The 25766-nt window shown below is 43.8% G+C and overlaps 1 protein-coding gene across 1 annotated transcript in view; it reads left to right on the top strand.

The window, feature by feature from the left end:
• Positions 1–25060, top strand: part of Slc1a3 (solute carrier family 1 (glial high affinity glutamate transporter), member 3) — a 76684-nt gene extending 51624 nt beyond the window's left edge. Inside the window, exons 4-10 of the mRNA NM_148938.3 lie at positions 8131–8335; positions 9599–9641; positions 13232–13524; positions 16051–16284; positions 16808–17002; positions 19994–20128; positions 22845–25060. Of these exons, the coding sequence (NP_683740.1) occupies positions 8131–8335; positions 9599–9641; positions 13232–13524; positions 16051–16284; positions 16808–17002; positions 19994–20128; positions 22845–23052 (1313 nt within the window). The 3' untranslated portion in view covers positions 23053–25060. The remainder of the gene's footprint in view (positions 1–8130; positions 8336–9598; positions 9642–13231; positions 13525–16050; positions 16285–16807; positions 17003–19993; positions 20129–22844) is intronic.
• Positions 25061–25766: the final 706 nt, after the last annotated feature.

Genomic DNA, 25766 nt, shown 5'->3' with positions numbered 1-25766 from the left:
CCATTGACCAATCTTTCAAAAAGACTTTCTCGTTTACTCTTCTGCACTTCATTTTTCTAGGGAACGCTAGAGCTCAAAGATGTGTTAACAAGTTTTAAGGAGCAAAATTTTTTTTAAAAAATCTATTTTCCCCCGACAAATTTTATGCCGTCACAATCAGCAAAGTATTATTTGCCAATTGCCTTCAAGTGTATAACCTTGCAGAGCTAAAAGACATTCCAGAATAACAAAGTGACAGGTTCTTCGATATGATCAGCCATCATTAGGAAGGAGATTTTGGCTAGCATGAAAATACTTGTAATTGGGCTGGCAGAGAAAGCTACAAAGTCTTTGTGGAGATGATTTAACTTTCTCGAATGGCTCAGAGCCCACAATCTCAAGAGGCTGAGAGAGAAGGGTTGTCATGACTGCAAGCCAGCTTGGGCTTCATGGTATGTTCTGGGTCAGCTATAGCTACATAGTGAGATCCTGTCCCAGAGAGAGAGGGGGGAGGGGAGGGAGAGGGAGAGGGGGAGGGAGAGGGAGAGGGAGAGGGGGAGGGAGAGGGAGAGGGAGAGGGAGAGAATACATTCTGGGGGAAATGACTTACTAAGAAAGAAAGCTTGGAGCAAGCATAGCGATGGGGATCCAAATTTGGATCCCCAGAATGCACTGTAACAATTGGCAGTGGGATCCATTCTCTGTTGGCCTTTGTTTACTCCTGGGCATGAGGCCTGTCCTGGAGTGGGATCTTATCTAGTTGGAACAGGCCTAGTGCATGCTGTCCTGGTCTCTGTGAATCTATATGTGCATTACTAGTCCCACGGTGACTGGAGGATCCTCTCTCACTGGGTCATCCAGCACCTCTGGGTCCTTCTGCTGTCTCTTTCCCATCAATCCCTGAACCCTGAGGGGGAGGGGGAGGGGGAGGGCTGAGGGCTGCAACAAAGACTTTTTTTTTTTTGGTTTTTCGAGACAGGGTTTCTCTGTATAGCTCTGGCTGTCCTGGCAACAAAGACTCTTAACTCCGAGCATTGTCTAGCGTATGAGTCTCTGTGTTGATTCACATCTACTGCAAGAGGAAGCTTCTATAATGAGGGTTGATCGAGGCACTGAGTTACGGTACAGCAGTGTGTTGTTAGGACTCATTGCTACTCTTATCAAGTAGGGTAATAGTAGTAGGTTTTCATCTGTGACCTATCCGTCCCCTCTCAGGTTCTCGCTTACTTTAGTGTTCTCAGGTATGGGTTCTATCTCATGGTGATCTGGGAGAAGTTAGAGAGAGGAAAAATATGACCAAAATATATAATATGGAAATTAAATTTTTAATAAAAAAACCTTACTATTATATATACTTGTAACCTAAGCACTGTGGGGGTGAGGATCAAAGAGAATCACTGGGCTTGCTGGCACCAGCGTACCCCCAAAACCTCACAAGCTCCAGGTTCCTTGAGAGACCCTGTCTCAGGGATTAAGGCAGAGAGCAAAAATGAGGACATCTGAATCCCTCCTTAGACTCCACACGCCTTCACTCCCCCCACACACACATGCATACATACACGGATGCAAAAATGCACACATACATGCATACATCACGCACAGAAGAAATGACCTTCTTTCCAGAAAACTGCATGGAGTGAAGCTTTTCTGAAGACCTTTCCCTTATCATAATGTCTATAAGATTTCTGTTCAGATGAATTGACCAGACGCTGGAAACCAACACCCTATTCCCTTGGCCTCTTCTCATGAAAGCAAGCTAGTACGTGGGTCCCTGGAAGAGACAAGAGTCACAGGCAGTGAAGGGAAGACCACAGTATATGGTTCCTTTTTAAAGCCCCTGCTGTCAGCTGAGTGGGGTTATAATCAGTGCTTGTAAATCTGATGACAAATTCATCCTACAGTGTGGCTGGCACATCCATATTTATGGCTGGGAAGCTGCAAATGTTGCTCATCTTTACTACATGTTACATAGTATTTTCTGTGCTGGTTTCTTCTGTTGATTTAAAGAAATAAAGTCATGAGCCACTGGATCAACTTTGCAGCCTGAGAAGTGAGTGCCTCTTCTTTAGAACTCCCCTTTCTTTTTTGTGGTTTGATTGTTTGTTTACTGATTTAGTCACTCCTCTGTCAAAGTCTCAAAAGATAGAACAATAGCAATTACCTATGTGTTCTAGCTGGTCTTATGTGTCAACTAGACACAAGCTGGAGGTATCACAGAGAAAGGAGCCTCCCTTGAGGAAATGCCTCCAGAAGATCCAGCTGTAAGGCATTTTCTCAATTAGTGATCGAGGGTGGAAGGGCCCATTGTGGGTGGTGCCATCTCTGGGTTGGTAGTCCTTGGTTCTATAAGAAAGCAAGCTGAGGGACTTGAGAGATGGCTCAGTGATTAAGAGCACTGACTGCTCTCCCAGAGGTCCTGAGTTCAAAATTCCACCAACCACATGGTGGCTCACAACCATCTGTAATAAGATCTGATGTTCTCTTCTGTGTGTCTGAAGACTTCTTGGTCATGATGTTTTGTGTAGTAATAAGAACCCTGGCTAAAACAAATTAGTACTAGCACGGTGGGGTATTCCTGTGACAACCTGACCATGTTTGGTGGAGGACTGTGGAAGGACTTTGAAAGAGCCATTGGGATGTTAAGGGCTCTGTGGGAAGTTCTGTAGGAGCTTGGAAGATAGTGTTGAGAACAGTGCAGAAGATGGAGGCCTGGCTTGTGAAATTTCAGAGGGAAGATTAAGGGCTGTTGCCTTTTTGATTGTGAAGATTCTGTAGTTCTGGTTAGCTGGGGCTGAAGAGTCAGATGTGATTAACAAGATATCAGAACTACTAAATCGAAATCTTTGCATTACTGGGGCTATTGATGCTGGTTAGCTGGAACTGAGAAATTAGTGGTGAGAGGGCCCAGCCCATGGTGTGGCCTTACTTACTTTGGTAATGAACAGTAATGTGGAAGTGTAAGCTGAATAAACCCTTCCCCCCACCTCCCCAACCTGCTTCTTGGTCATGATGTTTTGTGCAGGAATAGAAACCCTGACTAAGACACTGTGTGTGCCCACCTGAAAGAATGGAGTGCATCAGCAAGCAGAGAAACTAAGACAGGAATGTACAGATGCTGCCTGGCTGCAGCCCTGGCCTGCCTTGAGCTTTCCACTTTGCGATGCACAGACCGACCATGAACTTGCATTCCCGAGTTCTTAAGCAGCTAGAGTGTACACTACCAATTCCAGTTTGACACACGCATTCTTTGCCGTTAATTCGAAACCTGTCTTTTAAAGATTTCCTCAAAGGCAAATAGAATCATAGAACTAGACATTTTCTAATCTATAAAGAAACAGAAGAAAATAGTGTGATACAAAAGATGTTTGCATAGTTGTAGTCAGGGATTTAAAATGGCTTGCTGGATGTTCACTCCCTAAGCCTTTTCTCTATGAGTTTTGGGCCTTCTGGTTCCAACCCCTTTGTCGGTGACTGTTTGCCCAATACTTAGCAGTGAGCAGCTGTTCAACATACCAGAACTCATTTCTCTATCCATGATAGAAATATGAAATAAACTGTGTAGTTAGAGTTTAAGTTTTCTATCTTTAAAAATCACATAACCTTATATTCCCATGAATACGGTATGTGTTCATCCTTGAGTTCTTTGCTGTAAGTTTGCCCATCTTGAAATCCTAGGAGGGCTGGAAACAGGCGGCTTTCATTAGATGAGTATTTGAGATGCATTGTGGAGCAGGAGCAGGGCTGAAAAAACTCAGAACCAATTCAGAGCGATCGTCTTGAGTCGGCATCTGCCGTCACCCTTTTCTGTCCCCCTGGGCCGGGTCCAGGGCCCTTGGTAGAACAATGCAATATCATGAGGATACGTGGAAAGACAATTCAAAACAGAAGGTTGCTTTGGATTTCTTGTTCCAAAACCAGAAACAGGAACTGTGGGGGGAAGCAGACCAAAACACGCTCATCTGAAAGGCATACATTTTTTAGCAGATGGGAGAGTGGAATCCATGAAAATGACAGAACCTTGGGAGCTTGGAGTTATTTATGTCCCCCTTTAAAACTTGGCTGAAGACATATTTCATTTATCCAAGTCTAGAGAGCATCGTATCAAAAAAAATTTTTTTAATTTACAATTCATAGTTCCACGTAGTATGCAGGAAATACTCCCTCTTTTTCCCCTCTGAAATATCTCATGAATTTTGGTGTGCATTTGCCATGGTAAACTGATTACCAAAAGACTTTCTTTATAAGTAAAACAGTTATTCTATATTTGCTTGGAGAAGTTTGCTTCATATCTCCAAGTGACGACCAACTCAGACACACAGGTGTTTGTAGCAATTTTTAAGTCTTTGATATTCTAGATCCCACCCTGTTGCAGCTCTGTTCACTACTTAACTCTTAAATAGATGGAAGGTGTTCAGAAATAGTTACTTAGGTGATTGGCTATTGATGAATAGACTTTCAACAGTGAAACCAATCACCTTTCACCCTCCATTACAGCACGCCTGCCTGCTCTGGGCCACATCTCCAGGAGTGCAGGGAGAGGTTCACACTGCTGGATCGGATCGCCTCTCTGGCTGTTTCTCCCAGTCACTAGGAGTACTCAGCTTGGCCCTTGGGTAGATCTAAGGAATGTAGAGGAGCAGGGGCTCTCTATAATGACATCCCTGTAATAGTGTCCTCCTCAAGCTAAGGACCATGTCTCATCTCAACACATGAAGGCTAGGGAGCGTCAACATGGGTAACAAGCAAGCGTGATGTGGACAACTCCCAAAAGAACGTGAGGCAGGAAGAGCATCTTTCAGAAGCATTGTTTTTATCCTGCCACTGAGGTTTATTAGCTGTAAAACATAGAGCAAGCTACTTGCTTCTCTGGATTCTCGATTCTTTACCTACAAAACCGTATCAATGATATCGGCATTATGCCATTTCTCGGTGTCAAATGAATGTATACCATTAGGGCTTCATGAATGAGCCTGTGGATGAAAATAGGGCTTAATTCAAAGTACGCAAAATGTATGGGCATACTGCTGTGCCTGGAAGAGCTACAGGGGTACTTTAGCAAGAACACAGTAGAGGATTTCTTTGGATTTCAGGATTTGGGGGGGGGGCTTTTTCCTAATAAAGACATTTGTGATGTCAACGAACAAAAAGAAACCAATGAGCTCTCTATCTTAACAACTCTCTCTTGAATGTGTTTTTCAGACATGTTAAGCTAACAACATGGCTGTCATGACACACCCCCACACCCAAGTGACTTCCCATCTCCCCACCACCTCCATGCCCTTTTCTCCCCTATATTTTAAACCAAATGACAAGGATCTGGGCAAACTTTCCCTCCCTAAACATTTGGGACATTCCTGCCAAAGTCCCCCTTTCTACCAAGTGATTTAGTGCTTTAGCCTTGCCGCAGACTCTCTTTACGTGTGTTTAGTCTCCCGTGCAGAACTTGGTCTCTCATATTTCATCACGCTGGGGAGAGAGGACGGTTACCAGAGTTCAGGTGTGGGACAGGAAGAACAATCCCTGCTCACTCGAGGTTTTGTCTTCTGGAATTTTCCTATTGTGTCTGGGACTCCACTAGTCTCAAGGCTAGTGTGTGAGGAACAACTTGTACACCTCACCCTGCTGTTTTCCTGGCAACAAACGCATGGCCCTGTTCTTAATGGGGTCTTTAGTTTTACAAGCTGGAGTACGGCAGGAGTAGAAGCGAGCAAGTGGTCCTGTGGGCACATCAGGCTCTTTAGGACTTCCCCGGGGAATTGGTTAGTGGTAAGCATCTTCTTTGATTGAAGCAAGAGCAGTTTCTTTTCTTTCAGATTAAAGGGCCAATATGCAGAAGTGGCAGAGTCGCCGCTTTTGGTTAGCGGGCCTCATCTTTATGCCCGTTGCTAAGAAAATGCCTTCAGATGGTTGTCTTCATTATTTCAGAAAGTATGAAAAGATACTTTTTATGTTGGTTTTCATTCACAACATTAAAGAATATATATAACCGTACAAATCATTTCCTGAAGTTTCTGTCCCTTCACTGAGGGTATTATGATAACATTCCCACCCCTCTGGCCAGGGTGGGGGGAGGGGATGCAATCCTCTTCTGTCTGCAACTTTGGACCCCCGTTGCTATCTTGACCACCAGTGTTCTCTCTAAATAGTTATAGGTTGACTGTCATGGGCAGAAGCATCAGAGAAGACATCTGAGAAGGACTGCAGGATAGGAGGCAAAGGAAAAGAAAGCCTCCTCCGGGAGGAAGAAAATCCTGCTGCCTGGTACCTCCCAGCCCAGATAGCAACTACTGCACTCATAGCCCTCCCCAAGCAGACAGAGAAAGAGCCAGAAGGCTGGCCCAGCACAGTGCTGTCAAGCCAGGCCATCCTGATAGAGCGCGACCCTCCTCGAGGAGCTGTCATTGCAATTGCAGCCAAATAAAGATATTTTGGCGCAGGAATCGATCTGAGAGTGAAAATGGAGAGGAACACTCCCGCTGAGAACAGAGTAGTCCACCTGTAACTGGCTGAAGCTCTGAGCGGTGCCATCTCAGTAAATGGATACTTAGCCCTGGGTTGCAAGGATAAGAGGTCAAGTTCATGCAGTAAATAAAAAGCCAGTCAGCCTCCTCATCTGTGAGAGCTGATGCTGGTTGTCACAGAGCAACACATTTACCAAACTTAGTGACATATGGTCTAATTTGAGTCCCCAATCTGTTCTACTTGCTAGTCACTAAAACCTTAGACTTTAGGTGCTATTAAGTAAGTACTTATGAAAATTATAAATGATATAACTAGAATATTATTGGAATTACAAGTTGAAAGTAATAACTTTAATCCCTCCTTCAATACCTATGCATCGACATTTTTAGGCAAACCTAACCAGTTACTTAACAATCATAAATACTTTTTCCAATACTTACCCTAAATATGTTTGTATAAATGTGGGCACTGATGTCTGTCATTGAAATACATTATTGGGCCTGGAGAGATGACTCGGCAGTTGAGCGCATTGGCAGCTCTTTCAAAGGGCCAGGTTCAAGTCCCAGAAGCTCACACTGTCTGCAACTCTGGCTCCAGGGAAGTGAACACCCTTACACGGACATGCATGCAACTACACACATAAAACAAAAAATAAATAAATCATTTAAAAAGGAATACACTATTGTTTTTTAGTATGTTTATAAAAACACAACTTAGTCATGGGGTCAGCACTTAGAGTGCTTTCTGATCTTCCAGAGGACCCAAATTCAATTCCCATCACGCACACCGGGCACCTTACAACTGCCTGTAAGTCTAGGTTTCAGTATTGTAATAGAATTGGAGAGGCTAAGGTGGAAAAACGAAGCAGAAGGTGCCATGTTACTATGGCTGAGTTAGTCTACTGAGGGTCTCTTTCTCACTGTTTTACAGACCAAAAAGTCTGAGGTATATCCCACTATCCTACACCACTAGGAGCCCTTAAAAACCAAATGTCCTTTTTCACATTGATTAACACTTAGAATTTACCTGAAGAAGACACTGAATATGTCTTGAAAACAATGAGAACCATTTTTAACCTGTCGTGAGATAACCTGCGGGACAGGAAAGAGGAAGACAGGGTACAACAATGAGAACTTCTCAAACAAACAAACAAAAATACCAACATTTCAACTCTATTAAATGAGGTCAAATAAAACAGCAAAGAAGCAATAGAAGAACTTTACCTTTTAGGACCCAAATGTTTGCCTGAAGTACAAATTGAAGACAGACTGACGAGTGCTTGTAATGAAAACAAACGTAGAACAGACACCCGGAAGACTACACGAAACACATATAAAATAATAATTCCTCACAAGGTGAACTTAGCCTATCCTGATGGAAATCAGTTTAAGAAATTCTATATACATAGCCACACACACACTGCTTACACATGTAGTAGGTTTCCCAACTAATAATAATGGAGAGAAGAAAATAATTGCACCTCAAGCTTTGGGGAAGCTGGTGTTACTTAGCCACAGGAAATCAGCTCCTGGAGTAAACATGGGTGATCATGTAGGCGCTGACATTCTCACAGTAGGTATTTCGGGAGGGATGAGGAAATCGAGGGTAGGAGGAAGTACTGATTCCTCGTCTTCCACTGGAGAATCCCTTGGACTGACTTCCTGAAAACCTTCTGTTTGCCTTCCCCAGGAATGGCGGCCCTAGATAGTAAGGCATCCGGGAAGATGGGGATGCGCGCTGTAGTCTATTACATGACTACTACCATCATTGCTGTGGTGATTGGCATAATCATTGTCATCATCATCCACCCCGGAAAGGGCACAAAGGAAAACATGTACAGAGAAGGTAAAATCGTGCAGGTCACTGCAGCAGATGCCTTCCTGGATTTGATCAGGTATGTCCTTGAAAACCATCTCTGGGGTGTGGACTCTGACCTCCCAGTCCCTCTTAAATTTTGGGAAGCCAACCAAACTCTCAAAGAGGGTTTTGACAGAACCAGCCTTGTCGGGCTTGAGGTAGAAGTCACATCTCTCCTTTCTTCAAGTAGAGGTTGACATTGAGTTTATGTCTTCTGATCCCACATAGATGATGTGAGATGAAGATGAAGTGGCTGATCTGGAGAGCCCTGCTGTAGGCTTCAAAACCCTCGGCACTAAGTTCTCTCCACTGTGCACTTCACCCTGGAATAATTGGATAATTCTTAATGTTCTTTTCCCAAGTCTTAACTCTGTAAAGCTAGTTTTCAGCAAAGTGTGACCTGTTCCTTAGACTCCAAACCTAAAATGAATAGGTCTGTATCGGTGTCCATGGCAAACAATAGCACACGCAGCTCAGCAGGGACTTCAGTGTTCATTTGACCACTCCTGACTAATGCTCCTTCTTTTATACTATTTGCAAAGGAAGTATTTGGCAGACTACTAGTGAAACATTGAAGGATGCTCTTCAGTAGTGTTTTATAAATGACTAGACACTGATTACAATCGAGTCTTATCTATTACTTGCAATGGAGTTGATGACCATCAATGGGAGGCCAAGTTTGAGCCTGGCATTTTCCTTCTTTCTCTCCATACCTGCCCTAGCATCAGTCAGCACCTAGCAAGAAGCACACTACATCTTCAAAAGGAACTTTGAAAGTCAGCATGCCATGCAAACTATAATCTCAGCACTGGCTGACCATGGCAGGAGACTCCCGGGTTCGAGACTGGCCTCAGCCAGTCTGCCTAGTAAGACCTTGTCTTTAAACAGAGTCTGGGAGGCTCCAAGGTATAATAAGACAAGTAGAGATCTGTTTTGTCATCAATCCTGTCTGTGAAGGGACACAGGAAGGAGCTGGTAGTGGAGCCCAGAAAGAGCTGCAGCTATGGGCCTCAGGGTAGGCGCTCTAATTGTAGTGACAGGGAGAGCTTGTCAATCACACTGAACCAGGGTACTGATGGAATATGTATATGGACTTTTTATTTCTCATTGCTCTGTAAGCTGTCAGCTTCCACAGAAAACTATGAATTGCATGGGCCATACCTAGGAACCACCATGTATCCAGGTTCATGTCACAATTTCTGTTTATCCATTTGCAGCTTGATTCAATGCAGTTCTTACCTTAGACACGGTGAAGCGGTATTTCAGGAAGTTTTGCAAATGACTGCTGTTTTCTTTGCAGGAACATGTTCCCTCCCAATCTGGTAGAAGCCTGCTTTAAACAGGTAAATACTGTGCAGTTACCAAGTCACCTTTTAAATTCTTCTTGGGGGGATTAGAACGGTAGCTCAGTTGTAAAGAAAGAGCTCTTCCAGAGGACCCCAGCTAGGTTTTCAGGACCTATGTCCAGTGGCTCACAAGCCCCAGGAACTTCAGCTGCAGCAGATCTAACAACACCTCTAGCTTCTTCAGGCACCTGCATATTATTCACACGCGCACGCACACACACACACACACACACACACACACACACACTCACTCCTCTTGGACGTAGCAAGCCAGTAGGACCCTCTTCTCTTGCCTTCTCATTGCTCTGCAGTAAGAAATACTTCTCTGGCCAACCATATGGAAAGCACCAGGGATTACCTGGGAAACTTTAGTGACAATGGTTGTATTAAAGGTGGCCTTCTTGCCAGGCACATTCATCTTGCACACAACAGCACATTGGGTCTATTGGGTTATTTTAAAGAGGGCTAATTGGGAGGCTTCCTCTCTTTCTTCCCCTCTTTGTGCACCCATGCAAAAAAAAAATGCACCAAAGAAAGCCAATGTAAATATAAATAAATACATTAATGACTTGCTTTAAAGTTAGACTATTCTATTTCTGGATTTGATTTAAAAATCATTGACCTACTTATTAAAAGTCTATGAAGGGCCCCAGGGATGCTAAAGAGGCCCCGTATCACAAAGGGATGCAATCACCACGTATGGAATGCCTGCTGTGTGCCAAGCACCAGTGTTAGATTGAGTCCTCGCATGAACATGATGAGTACCACTGTCTTCATTTCACTCATTTATGAGTCTGGGGGGGAGGTATTAGGTAATGAGCACAAGTTCTCACACGTAGGCAGAGCCCAGATTCAGATCCGCATGTTCCAACCTCTTCCTACCACTCCATGCTGATTCCCAGCAACCAAGAGACTCCACCTGGAGGCTATGGTAGGGTCCAACTCTTCTGCCGCACATCTAAGCTGTTCTTGGCTCTCTATATGTTGGACACAATTATCCTTTAGCATTGGGAAATATAGTTCATTGATTAGTAAAGCTTCATTGCCCAAGCTATGAAAGGGAAAACGTATAGCAGATTAAATTCTACTTCCCACAGCACTCCTTTATGAGATATCAAATCACCTAACCTTTTGGCTTGAGACATACAAAATAAAACCAAACTCTGACCTCATCGAGCACTGTGTTTTAACTTCCATATGTTAGGCAACATCTCCTACACACACACACACACACACACACACACACACACACACACACACACACACTCACACACACACTTAGACAAGAAAGGGAGACAGGGAGGGAGGGAAGGAGGGAGGGAGGGAGGGAGGGAGGGAGGGAGGGAGGGAGGGAGTAAACAAAGAAAAAGACAAAAAGCCAACGGAGCTGGCAGTGGTGGCACACGCCTTTAATAACAGCACTCATGGGCAGAGGCAGGTGGATTTCTGATTTCGAGGCCAGCCTGGTCTACAGAGTGAGTTCCAGGACAGCCAAGGCTACACAGAGAAACCCTGCCTCGAAAAACAAAACAAAACAAAACAACAACAACAAAGCCAATGGAGGGAAAGAGGATGACCATTCCAAGGCTAACCTGGGCTACAGAGTGAGTTCAAGCCTACCCTGGGTCATTTAATGAGGTATCATCTCACAGTATAAAGCAAAGGGCAGGCAAGATGGCTTACCTGGTAAAGGCGCTTGCCACTAAGCTTGGTAACTTGAAGTCAATCCCTGCACCCCACGTGTTGGAAGGGGAGAACAAACTCCCCCAAATTGCTCTTTGATCTCCACGTAGCCCCATGGCATGTGTCCCTGTCCCTACTAGAGAGATAAATGCAATAATAAATATACTTAGTTTAAAAAATTAAAATAATTTAAATAAATAAAATAACATTTGAAATATATATGTATATATATGTGTGTGTATAGATAGATAGATAGATAGATAGATAGATAGATAGATAGATAGATATAGATATAGCTATAAAGAGATGTGGGTACAGTCTGGGTGTAGAGTGCTTAAAGAGCACATGAAAGACCCTAAGTTTAGTTCAGGACCACGAAAGTCAAAATTGCACAAGCAGGCAAAAAAACCTAACTTTCTTTATTCAAGAACTACAATAACAATGGATAATAAATCCCTTTCCACCCAACCCAGCAGCCCAGCATCATGGGTCTGACTGCTCATTCACTGGCAAGGGGTGACATGAAAACTGCCGATCTCCAGCTCTGTTAGATGAGAAAAGTGCTGAACTTCACAGAGCTGCCGTTAGCTTGTATGCATTGGCAGCCCTGGGAGCGGGGTTCAGACGTGGTGCCCTAAGACCTATTTGGTTTAGATTAGACTGTAAATAAGGTTGCAGTTTCTGAGTGGGCTCTAAACTGTGTGCAAAGGTAAAGAGTAGGTGGATTAAGACAAAACAACCAGGCTTGAAAAATGTACCCCCAGAGAATCACAGAATCCACAAATACCCAAGAGCAAAGAGACTGAGAGCTGACTGTACTAGACTTTTATGTGTTTTTAAAATCACCAACAATCCACAGCATTGACGGCTGACCATGTCCTTGTTTGGAGACAGTGGTTTTCCAGTAGACCAGAAAGTCTCCTGTTCATTCTTGGTACAAAAATAGCCAAGCGCTCCATGTGTGGCTGTGCCTTCCTAGATTCTAAACCAGTCAGCGTCCATACACCATTACTCAATGATTGAAGCTTTCCTGCCAACGTTGTCAAAGCCAGGGTGGGAATTTCACTTTTCTGGAGTTCAAAGTGGGATAGGCTTAATTTTATCCACTGTAAGTTCTCAGCACTGGCTGACTCAAACATCTATGCAGGAGCTATGGGGTGGGGTTGGGGGATGGGTTAGCTTAGGAAAGAAGTGACTGGGAGCAAGCAAGTTTTCCTCACCAAGGAGCTATTAAGGATTGGTATTTATAGCATCTGGGCTGACTTGGTCATTTGAGGATCTTCACTCCTATCCTCTGAAGTTTCCAACCAGGTCTAATCCTGAAGGCCATTGCCATTGAACACCATTAGTCCACATTAATGTTATATACTTTACATTTTATATAATGGTGTCCCCTGTGGTGCACCAATGTGGTCCTTGCCACAACCCTGTGAGGTAAAGGCGGTGTCTATCCTGATATGTAGCTGTGGGATATAAAATGAAAGGTGGTAGGTTACTTTTGTGCATGATGGCCATAGAAGGCAAGAGAACTCAACGTTGTTTGCGTTTTGGGCCCTTTGAGAAATCTCATTATAGTCATTCTACTAGGATTACCAAAAAAAAAAAAAAAAAAAGCAGAGATGTGCGTGTATGTTGCTGAGTCTAACATCTTCAGCCAGATCTCCCCTTTTTATTGTAATTTGTTATGTACTCGAGTGTGTGTGTGTGTGTGTGTGTGTGTGTGTGTGTGTGTTGAGAAACAAAGATTTGTCACAAATTTGATAGATCATACATAGGTAGGTAGATATATACATACTGCTGTAACATTATCCTTTGAATACAAAATAACATTATCATGATAGAAAACTTGGACAGCAAGAAAGTATACCAATCACTTAATTCCTATTATGATTCTTATTTTTAAGTTTAAAACCAGCTACGAGAAAAGAAGCTTTAAAGTGCCTATCCAGTCCAACGAAACACTTCTGGGCGCCGTGATCAACAACGTGTCAGAGGCCATGGAGACTCTGACCCGGATCCGGGAGGAGATGGTGCCCGTGCCTGGATCTGTGAATGGGGTCAATGCCCTGGGCCTAGTTGTCTTCTCCATGTGCTTCGGTTTCGTGATCGGAAACATGAAGGAGCAGGGGCAAGCGCTGAGAGAGTTCTTTGATTCTCTTAACGAAGCCATCATGCGATTGGTCGCGGTGATAATGTGGTATGTGTTTCTGTGCGCTCCCTAGCTGTGTACATTCCGTGTCTGTTCCATCCTGAGAAAGATGCCACCAAGGTGGATACTTACAGTGATCTTCCTGTGGAAGCCACGAGAAAGTCGGTGTGTTTCTGGCACTGCAGAGGCCCTGAGCCTAAATTTCCTCCCCTGCTTTGGAATGGTTTGACCTCCCGTACCGCATTCACCTACTTGCATGTGCTTGGTTATTTCTTCACACAGTTCCTGAGCTTCTCTACTCTATGATTAGTATAGAGTACTCAGCACGCTAGCCGCTGCAGCAGAGAGCAGCGAGGGTACTCTACATCTCCGACGCTGCTAAAGGAAACAAAGAATAAGCAAATAAATATCACAGTCCTGAAAAGTGTGGTGGAGAGAGAGAGAGAGAGAGAGAGAGAGAGAGAGAGAGAGAGAGAGAGAGCGAGCGCCATCTGCCTTGGATGGTACAGAAAGGATTGAGGTGACTTTCTGCTCAGGTCAGAATGACTGGGCACATCCTGTCATACAAAAAGAACATTCCCAGTAGGAGAAAAAGCAAACACAGGCCCCAGATCATCGGGGTGGGAGTAGGGGCTGAGTTCTCCCTTCTGTTTCAACCCCAAGAAAGTGTCTGTGGCAGAGTTCTGGCAGCATCCAGCAGATGCAGAGGAAGTATCATGGACTTGCTAAGTCACAACTTATGACCAAACTTCTCTTAATAAGATTCAGAGCAGGAGACAAAAGAAAAGACTAAATCCAAAGGGGAGAGCGGGGGAGAATTCACTTTGAAAAATAAACTCTCCCAAGCAGGGAGAGAGAGCCTTGCTTGGCGCAGTGTGGGAGTTGCTTTTCCTTCATCCTTCATTTTTAATATCTAGGGTCCTTCTTGGCACCCGGGGCAGGAAGGCATCAATCGCTAAGAAAAGTGTTCACTCACCAACAGGATTAAAAATATCCTTTGTCTCCAATGCCCACAAAGCCCATAGAAATCCACATCTTTAGGAGTTTGCACAAGACGAATATGAACTTGGCACAAAGACAGGTTGGAATGTGGTCCCCACAGGAGCCTTCAACTGGAAAGCTCCTTTGAAATCCTGGCCGGGCTGAAAGTGGACATTTATCTTCATATTATTAAAATCCCTCCACCTTTCACCTCGTCTATGAAAGGAGCCCATTCAAGGCCACTGAATGAACCTCACATGGGGCTCTTCTAGCTATACATTTGCCTACCCACTCAACATTAAATTATGACATTTCTGAGAACAGGTACTTCTGTGATTTCCTGGCCTGCCTTTTTAAAGGACCTTTGAAAGAAACGCTGTGTTTCTCTAGTTGCAATGAGTCCCCCGCACTTCCCAGCAGACCCTTCTCCTCAAGGGTGATTGGCTTCTGTCTTTGGCAGTGCGTTTTGTTGTAGCTTAGTGCACACATCACACAAAGGGAGTTGAAAATGGCCTTTGAGCAAGTAGGGTTAATTCAGTATGAGTCATCTTGGGGTCAGTTGCCCATTCTTGCAGGGGCTGTGAGTAGCAGCTTACTTAATTCAAATGCCTATAACCTGACTAGTCGTACATCCACACACTTTATTAATTTTAATAGCTCTGGGTTTATTTTTATGGTTTTCTATTTATGGCATGCGGTACTAGTATTTAGTTTACATAGTAACATAAAATTTCCTGTGAAAGGAAATTTACTTAAGTATGAAAGGTTACTTGAAGAAAATTAATGAGTAATATTTTAGGTGGGACATAGCTATGGAAGAAAGCAATAAAAGTGGCCCTACAGCCGTGATTCTCAGCCTTCCTAACACTGTGACCCTTTAATACAGTTCTTCATGTTGTGGTGACCACCAATCATAATTTTTTTTGTTGTTGCTACTGTTATCTGTCGTAATGTAAGTATCTGTGCTTTCTGATAGTCCTAGGTGATCCGTGTGAAAGGGCTGTTTGACACTGTACAGGGGTCTGGACCCACAGGTTGAGACCCACTGCCCTAGAGTACTAGAATTAAGTGTACATCTAACACACTGGCATGGCATGGCATGGCATGCCATAGCATGTTGCCTGCTTTAGCTTGGGAAGCAGGCTGTGGCATGGACAACATTCTGAAAGGCGTGATATTGGTATAGTGGCTTGTTCCCGGTGCTTAGCAGGAGTCAAGAGGGAAGGGAACTGCAGGCGTCTGAAGACCCAAACAGGGATCTATGTCTAGGAAAGTGGAGGTGAGGACCCGAATTCTTCTCCTTCCTAAGGTCTGAGGCCAGTGGGGATAGGGTGGGGGTGTCCTAGAGCAATTCAGAGTGAGAGGAAGGCTAGATTTACAGATGCCTGGGAAATTTAGTATTTTAAATAGAAAAGAATGACATCGGTAGTTTCTACGCGTCTTAGCTTGGAAATCCCCTGTCTTTCCTTTTTTTTTTTTTTTTTTTTTTTTTTTTTGCTTTGTTTTATTCCTTTTTCTCTCCTACTTGGTAATTTACATGCAACAAGTTATAGGAAACCAAGCTTCCAATTGAGCATGTGTTGCTTGCCGCAGGTATGCGCCTCTGGGCATCCTCTTCTTGATCGCAGGGAAGATTGTTGAGATGGAAGACATGGGTGTGATTGGGGGACAGCTTGCCATGTACACCGTGACAGTCATTGTCGGCCTCCTCATTCACGCCGTCATCGTCCTGCCTCTCCTCTACTTCCTGGTAACCCGGAAGAACCCCTGGGTTTTCATTGGAGGGTTGCTGCAAGCGCTCATCACAGCCCTTGGGACCTCCTCAAGGTACGTGTGTATACACGCGGCTTTATTCCTCTAAGAAAGTGTGTCTAAACCTTTACCTTGGATCTGAGCCTTGGGGCAAGTAGAGTCATTGTGTTCTGGGTTTTAAATCTCAGGAATTGGCTTTTTCCACCTCTGATCCTGATCGTACCTCCTTGAGACCCGGAAAATGGCTATCTATAAGTCCTTTTAGGGGCAAAGGGAAAACCCTTTCCTAACCACAGACTTCCTGTTTTCCATTGACATCTGCCTGAGAAAAAGGGAGAAAAACAATGTGGGGCAGGCATCTATGGTATGGGAATCATCCCAAGTAATGCCTCAGAGGAATCCAGGCACAGACGAGTGCCCAAGTGCTCAAGTGCCCCTGTGAGGGCACCGCACTACCCCTAACCTCCTAGCACTGTAGACAATGCTGACCTAGTCAGGACATAAGAGGGGAAGGAACTGTCTGTGCCAAAGAGCAAAGACCAACCACAGAACTCCCGGGGGCACCCTCAGCTGACATGCCCTGTTTTGCTGCCCTCAGTTCTGCCACCCTACCCATCACTTTCAAGTGCCTGGAAGAGAACAATGGTGTGGACAAACGCATCACCAGATTTGTGCTCCCCGTGGGGGCCACCATTAACATGGATGGGACCGCCCTCTACGAGGCTTTGGCTGCCATTTTCATCGCTCAAGTGAACAACTTTGACCTGAACTTTGGACAGATTATAACAATAAGGTACAAGGGTGGGTTTCCATTCATCATTTCCTTCAGAATGGTTTTTAACAATGAGAGTGTGAGAGAGCTGGGTGAAGATATTGGTTGAGAAGGAATCACACATAAATAGGAGATTAGGGAGCCATTGTGTTCCTCCGCTTTTTAATTTCTGGTGTGAATATTCACTCAAATAATACAGAACTATATGACTTGGAAGGAACGAGTTGCCTGTTACCATATCACTCTAAATCTCTCTGTAGGTTACCATTGTCCACGACTGATTCCCAAAGACCTCTCCCAATGCAAGGATATGTGCACACTTCTTTTTAGTAATTAACCATACCACACACATCATGTGCTCCTTGATTGCGGCTTTGCTTATCAAATCAAAACTTACAAATACATCTAGCTCATTTCTAAAAATATCTACAAAATATATAGTACAGATAACTCCATTTTTAAAACATTAAGTTAGAGCTGGGCGTGGTGGTGCACGCCTTTAATCCCAGCACTCGGGAGGCAGAGGCAGGCGGATTTCTGAGTTTGAGGCCAGTCTGGTCTACAAAGTGAGTTCCAGGACAGCCAGGACTATACAGAGAAACCCTGTCTCGAAAAACCAAACCAAACCAAACCAAAACCATTAAGTTAGACTATAATTTTGAAAACTTTCAACTATGTTTGTAGGCAATATTGAAAAATGAAAATACACTTGAAAACTAGGTTAACTTATTCTCTTGGGTTAATTTTTAGGCAGTATAAGGTGAATAACAGATCATACAAGTGAGGCTAAGAACTCAATTTTATGGAGAATCATTTGACTGATACTTAAGATGTCCAGTGAAAAATAATTCCCCTATTTGTGCTTTTCTCAGATCTCCTGGTTTCATTCTGCACAGGCAGCTATCATTCCTGGCGGCTTTCCTTGTATTCTGCAAAAACAGTCCATGTGTGCATGCAGATCTAACCCTTTGCCCTTTCTTACTACTGGACTAGGCATGACGAGCCTGAGGACCAAGGCAATGAACAGTAGGCTTTAAAGACGCCCAATTCAGATCACCTGTGCTCTTCATTGCTGTGGGCTTGGTTTAGCTAATATTAACAATTTCAGACATCAGGCTTTTATTTTTGCAGCTCTTTACTAGGAAAGTTACCTTATCCTTAGAAACATTAAAACAATATTACAATATCCTCTACTGAGATCTAGAAATTAGTATTTTGCCATTTTTGTGGTCTCCCACTCTCTCTCCCTCCTTCTCTCTCTCCCTTCTTCTCTCTCTCCCTCCCTCCTTCTCTCTCCCCCTCCATCTCACCCTCTCCATCTTCTCCTCCCTTCCCCCTCCCTCTTGTCTTCATATTACTGTCATGTTTCACTTACACCATTCAACATTCATCTTCTAAGAATAAGTATATTCTTCTATGTACCCACAGTAATAGTATCTCAAAAGTACTTCCAGAGTACTGGTCTACCTTCAGACTTCCCCCTAACATCCCCTCCCTCATGTCCTTTACAGTTTTCTTGTTCCTCAGATAGAGATCGAATCTTGATTTTATACCCTAAAGTATGTTTTGTGATCTCTTTTAATCTCTGTCACTCATCCCACATTTTCTTGATACTTACTTAGAAATGGCTTCTATCCTGTATGCATGTACACCATTAAGAAGGGTACTAGCTGTAGTAAACATTAGCATTCAGTGCTGAGGTTAGGTTACCATGCCCAGGGATCGTGGGCTATCTGGAGGCTGGAGAACAGTGCCTTGGGACAGCATAACCTATGCTCACACGCACCTTGATATATTGGCTGAAGAGGCCTGAGTTCAGACAAAGATTCAGCTTCATGTGAGCTAATAATGAAAATGGTACCAGTGGCCTAAACAAGACCTAAACAAGGTACAAATACACTCTCTTTAAAGTTTGATCCGTAAAGTCATCAAGGCTGCTTGGTATTCTACAATGTCAGGGACAAAGGCTGCAGTTGCAAAGTTTCTAGGTATCCCCTTCACCCAAATGATCTACAGTGGCTTTTCAAAACTGTCAAATTTTTGCTAATGAGGAGAGGGGAAGTCAAAGGTTGGCCAGTTACTTCCATCTGTGTTTTACGAGCTAGAACTTAGTCTGTGCCCCTAAGGAGTCTGGGAAGTGTAGTTCCCATTCCAGGTGGCCATACCAACTAGCCATTCCAGTGCTGTAGCATGGTAGGACTTGGTGGAATCATAAGTGTTTTACCCACGGTCTCACTGTTTTATTCATATTGCTGGAGTCTTGCCAATGCTTTATTATTCCTGAAGAGACATTTTCACACTCTCACATCACCCTATCAAATAAGTCTTAGACACTTAACATACATTCGAACTGGGGACATACTAATCACACACACACACACACACACACACACACACACAGGATTATAACACTACAGGATTTTGTTCATAAATCATTCTGCATTTGAATTAATAAACTTAATTTTGTGGCCACATCAATCATAGAAATTCAGTCTCTTGAATGAGGCAATTATTAGAAATAAGTTGTCGCTGTAACTCTACGGGCCTTTAAAGCTCAAGTTCACCTCTCAGTTCCATTTTGATGCTGGGGTAAATCCAGCGCCCCACAAGCGTTAGACAAATGCTCTACCACAGAGTCACATCCCCGCTTCTGGTGCTGGTTATACCTTACAAAATGACTTTAAGGAAATAGAAAAGAATGTAGCCACCAGTTTCTTCACTTAAAAAATGGTCACAAAGTAAAGCCCACTTCACTGTGGGCCACCACACCATTGTGACAATCAAATGAGGCAAAGCATGCTTGGCATATTAGCTGACACATAATAAAAAGTGCATGATCAATTTTAATTAGTCTGACCATTAAGTCAGCGAATTGTTTGTTTATTTATGTATTTATTTATTCCCATTCTTCTAAGGCAGGTCCTCCTCTCGAGCATGGGAACACGAGTCTTGCGAGGTACTCTCCACTAGGAGACATTTATAAACTTTTCGGTTTTGGTCCTCTGTCAACAGCATCACAGCCACGGCCGCAAGCATCGGGGCAGCCGGGATTCCTCAGGCCGGTCTGGTCACCATGGTCATCGTGCTGACATCTGTGGGCCTGCCCACAGATGACATCACACTCATCATTGCAGTGGACTGGTTTCTGTGAGTATTTGGGGGGCTGTGTGTTGATACACAGATTCCTACCTGCAAGCCCATCTCCCTCCAGGATCCCCACAGTTCTAGAATGGTATCAGCCTAGTGGGCTTGCAGAAGACACACTGGCTTGTAATGGAATCATCTTCATCATCAGACCCCCAGTCCTTGCCTAGAGTCCCATCCTAACATGTCAGGCAAACTCCCTCCTCCCTCAGCCGGCGGGCGGGGCACATCTGGCTGCTCTCCCTCCCACTCCATAAAGCCACTCACTCCTCCCACTGTCTGCAAAGCTGACATAAGTCAGCCAGACTCTCTCTGGGTTGCACAACGCATCCTCTCAGCAGCTGGAGCTGCAGACCCCACGTGCCAGCTCAGGCCTTCCCCCCATTACAGTGAGACAATGCAGGACAGATGTTTATGTCTGAGACCCATGAAGTGAAGGATAGCTGTGCAGACAGTGGGAAGCAAGGCTCTCATTATCAAGTGAAATTGCTTTGGGGTTCTGAGGAAAATCCCAAGAAATGTACCCTACGCGTCCTCAGACCCCACCTCGTAGGGCCCATCGTCAAGCCTTCGTTCCTCACCCATCCAGGGACATTGTCTGTCCCTTGTCTCTCATAAATACCCTTCTACTGGGAAGGAATTGTTTAAGGGATGCTCAAAGAGGGACCCCAGGAGGACACAGTGGATACCAGAGTCCATGTGTAATGATGTCACTACACCTAGGAAGAGTCTAGGGAACAGAGCTCATCCAGGTCACTTGGACAGTAGTCAGCCTACCTAAGCGACGCCCATTGTTCTCTGCCTTCTGCTGACACTATAGGGATTAAATTCAATGACAGGTAAGAACTTAGCCTATGGTCTAGCCCCGGGCATCAATTGACAGAAACCCTTTGGGGCTGAGGATGTAGCTCAGTTGCTAGAGTGCTTGCCTAGTGTTCGTGAGGCGCTGGGTTCCTTCCCAGCACCACATCAACTGAGAGGGGAGGGAGGAGGGAGGGTTGTTCAATCCTGTAATCTCAGCGCCTGGGAAGTAGAGTTCAAGGCTAGCCTCAGCCACATAATGAGTTCAAAGGCAGCCTGGGCCAAATGAAAACTTGTCTCAACAAAACCAAAAAGTACTTTGGTAAAATACAAGCTTCTACTCTCAAGGTTTTTTGTTTGTTTTGTTTTGTTTTGTTTTGTTTTGTTTTGTTTTGTTTTGTTTTGTTTTGTTTTGTTTTGTTGTTTTGGTGTGTAGTCCTGGCTATCCTTGAACTCAACTCTGTAGACCAGGTTGGCTTCTAATTCACAGAGATCCACCTGCCTCTACCTTCCTAGTGCTGGGATTAAAGGTGTGCACCACAATGCCTGACATTTCCTTTTCTTATATTTTTAAGTTAGAATAATGATTCATTATATGTTGACATGATAACAATTTTTGTGAAAAATAATCACTTTTAAACAAAATGTTTACTGAAAGAATGTTGCTGGATTACATTTTGTGAGTCTCCAAAATGTCTTGGTTAACATCAGACAGCTACAACTGCCCCAGCTCCTCCTGTATCCAGTGTTCTATGATGTAATACAGCATGAAGTCTACGCAATACTGAGGAATTCCTGAGAAAATAAAGAGTACTTTAAGAGAGGGGCTGGAGAGATGGCTCAGCAGTTAAGAGCACTTCCAGAGGTCCTGAGTTCAATTCTCAGCAACCACGTGGTGGCTCACAACCATCTGTAATTGGATCTGAAGCCCTCTTCTGGTGTGTCAGAAATAGCATGCTCATATACATACATAAATAAATCCTTTTTTTAAAAAGAGTAAAAGGAACAAATGAGCCCATAGTATTAGTATAAAAATAGTTTTTATCCCAGCACGCTTCTCCAAGGAGACTCTGTCCCATGCTTTGAGAACTGTTAGTACAATGGAAGGTGAATGAAAGAAAGAGAAAATGTTAAATAAACTCAGGAAAGAGGACTGGGGAAATGACTCATTTGGTATGGTTGCATGATGTGTGCATGAGGGCTTGAGTTCCAGCCTCGGAACAGTGCCCATGTAAAAAGAGCAGAGCACAATGTCACACACCTATAAATCTCCAACATTGGCACTGGAAAGGCAGAGGGAAGCAAGAGGACCCTTTGGAACGGCTAGCAAGCCAATCTAGCTAAATCTCCAGTGAGACACCTTATTTCAAAACAAAGTGGAGAATAATTAAAGACCACACTTCTGGCTTCCACACATATGTACATGCACACATAGAGCGTGTGCGGGTGCTCGAGCACACACACACACATGGGGGGGGGGGGGGAGGTCCTCACTGTTCACCTTCTGTTTATAGTCACACTAAATAGCTGGAAACTAATCACTTACTTGTGATTAGTTGTAGGTGTTGTGGGTCCAAGTATGAAATCATTCCACTATTACATTACCCAGAACTTAAAAGATACTTCTTTTTTTTTTAAGATTTATTTATTTATTATATGTAAGTACACTGTAGCTGTCTTCAGACACTCCAGAAGAGGGCGTCAGATCTCATTACAGATGGTTATGAGGCACCATGTGGTTGCTGGGAATTGAACTCAGGACCTCTAGAAGAGCAGTCAGTGCTCTTAACCACTGAGCCATCTCTCCAGCCCCTAAAAGATCCTTCTAAAGCCTTCTCCAGCCAACTCACGATAGGTGCTGGGATCTAGTGGTTTTCATGGGACCCTCTCTTTTCCTTCCTGCCTGCCTCACCTGCAGGGACCGCCTCCGAACCACCACCAACGTACTGGGTGACTCCCTCGGAGCAGGGATTGTCGAGCACTTGTCCCGACATGAACTGAAGAACCGAGATGTTGAAATGGGGAACTCGGTGATTGAGGAGAACGAAATGAAGAAGCCGTATCAGCTGATTGCCCAGGACAATGAACCGGAGAAACCCGTGGCAGACAGCGAAACCAAGATGTAGACGGACAGAGAAGTGCTTTCTTAAGCACCAAGTGTTGGAAACTGTTCTACAATGTATCCATCTCCCTGGGCTCACTTTCCCAGTGAGCTCCTCTTTCCTCCCTACTCTGATAGGATTGGAAAACGGCCAAACACAAAGGAGGGCTCTGCAGCAGCCCAAACCTATCGGTTTTAGCCTACATTTGAAAATTTTAAGTCATTTCATATTATTCTTACCAAGTAAGCTACTACAATCAAACACAGTTTCGATATTACCAATTTAGGTGGCAAACGATCCTGTGCCATTGCTCTGTAAGTAAAAGAATTAAGCAAATGATAGGCTACCGAAAAAAAAAGTTTTAAAATCAACTTTCAAGATGTAAAAATCCTTCAGAATGCAACTGAGTTTTAATCTTAAAACATTACAACTTGATGAGCAATTATCAGTTACCCATTGAGTAGCTGAGAGGTTCCCATTTCTTCTGACTCCTGCCCTGACTTTGTCAGCATCAGGGCAATCCCCACATGCACACAGCACAGCTGTGAGGAGGAGCGGAGAGTGAGGCTCCCAAATGGTCTAGAGTGAGCCTTGTCTCATCCATTGGCCTCAGTGTTCTCATCCGGAAAATGAGTGACTCCTAGACAGGCCTCTCTAGCCCAAACTTCTGGAACATCAGGAAGGACCCTGCCCCTGTACACCATGAGGATCTCAGACAGGACACTTATTGGGAATGGACATTTCTCTCTAGGGGCAGGCTGTGTGTGGCTCACTAGATCCTGGGTTCAAAATGTTCGTTCTATCAGTAGACAGGTGGAAGGCCATCCTAGAAGGCCTATTGTCCTGTTTTGTTTTCCAATACTAGAGGCCCTCCCTTCTGGGGTACACTTCCCAAATCCAAGGGAAGACAGTCTCTTCAATTAGATGTCTAGGAAATAAAGAGAAGACTAGCAAGTGTGCTCAAGTCTTAGTGTGGAACACTAAAGAGTGGAGAAAGAATAGAGTATGGCCAACATTACAAAAGGGAGGATTCTTTGAAAGATCAGGAAAAGTTGGTTTTCTTTAAAGACTAAAATGGAGAGCTATATCTCAACCCTTTTTCTGTTAGCCTAAACACTTCCTCTTCAGTCCCTAATCAGCCCCCAAAGAAACGACGTCATAACACCACTTCCTCCTCATCTCCCAGTCCAACCAACCACATCTCTGGGACAGATCCATACGCTGGGTGGATGGTCTCATTTCTGAAAAAGATTTTTTTTTTTTGGTTTTTTTATTTGTTTTGTTTTTACTATTTTAACCAGGCGTTCTTAGGATGACAAAAACAACATACTCTTTTTTGTATAGAGATGTCTCTTGACAAATCATTCAAAAGTCTCATCTAGAGTGGAGTGTGCTTGTTTATGTCCCTACCAAAAAAAAAAAAAAAAAAAGACAGATGAATCAGCATGAGGATAACATCACTGAGGATGGAAGAAAACACAGCAGGAGAATTCTTTTCAGGCGAGGCAGCTCCCAGGTTTAAAAGAGATTATATTCACTCCCTTAGGAATATCCAATCAAAGATACTCAGTGAGAGCCATCTGACAGTACCAGCTGCTTCAGACTTTCTGAGCGAAAATGATGAATGGACATAATTATGCTAACAGACTGAGCATCTAGAATGGCATCTCCCAGTCTACAGTTAGAGATAATTTCTAGAGATCCTGAGCATCCCATGTATAGAAAGGTTAACACTAGGCTGCGGGGGAGTAATCATTTAATGGCAAGCTCTATTTGGGAAATACACTACAGAGGTTAATCTATGTGGCAGTCATTTTTCGACACTAGTTGAACAGACCTTAATCGCATCAAATTAATGCTGTTTACCCGGTGTGATATTTTTTATACTAACCATTTCTTACAGAAACAGATTCACAAGGGTGATCCTTTTGCTGGTCCATCCCGGGCTCTGCCTATGTGTGTACCCACTGTGGACTGGGAAACTTCACTTTGTAGATGTATTTTCAATAAAGAAAAAATAGTTTTACATTAATACATTTGTATGTTATTTATTCTTTTCCCCGTTGATGGACATATGGTAGTGAGCTCAAGAAGTGTTAGAGAAAGATGCCTCTCTGGGCAGTAAAATCTTGGCAGAATCAGCTGGGGATGTCAGCCATGAGGCAATATGTAATGACATGCTCAATCTCTTAAAACAGGAGTCAAAAGGAGGAGGAGATGAGGGAGTCATGGTGCTCCGACACTTGCACTTGGTTGCCCAGGTCAGATTCTGATTTCACATATAAAAGGGATCATTTCTGTGTTGGGCTTAGAAAAGCAGAACTCTACCATGGGGCTCTTTCAAACAGTGATTGTCCTGTCTGACCTTCAAATTAAATAGCTTTATCTCTGTTATTACCGCTGCCATTTAGAGAAAGGACGGGATTGGATCCCAAAAGGCATTTCAAAGCAGCCCCGGTTACTAATAACCACTTATGGGAGACTATTCTCCTTCAAGCTTCGTAATAAAAGAACTGGTGAGCAATATCACAAAACCTCCAGCTTGAAGTTCTAGCTGTATAGCCTTTAATCTCGCTGGCTACCAGCAGGGGGCAGTCACCTACAGACAAGTTTCCTAAATAGAGCTTGCAGAGGGTAGGCCATCCTTAGGAAGACTTCAGTAGAATGACTCATGTTTGATAATATAAAATTTAGCACGTTTGCATTTTTCTTAATTTTTATCAGTTTTCCTATAGGAG

Source organism: Mus musculus, chromosome 15 (assembly GCF_000001635.26).
Source record: "Mus musculus strain C57BL/6J chromosome 15, GRCm38.p6 C57BL/6J".
Taxonomy (NCBI): Eukaryota; Metazoa; Chordata; class Mammalia; order Rodentia; family Muridae; genus Mus; species Mus musculus.
Note: the sequence above shows the minus strand (reverse complement) of the source record. Positions and strands in the feature narration are given on the sequence as shown.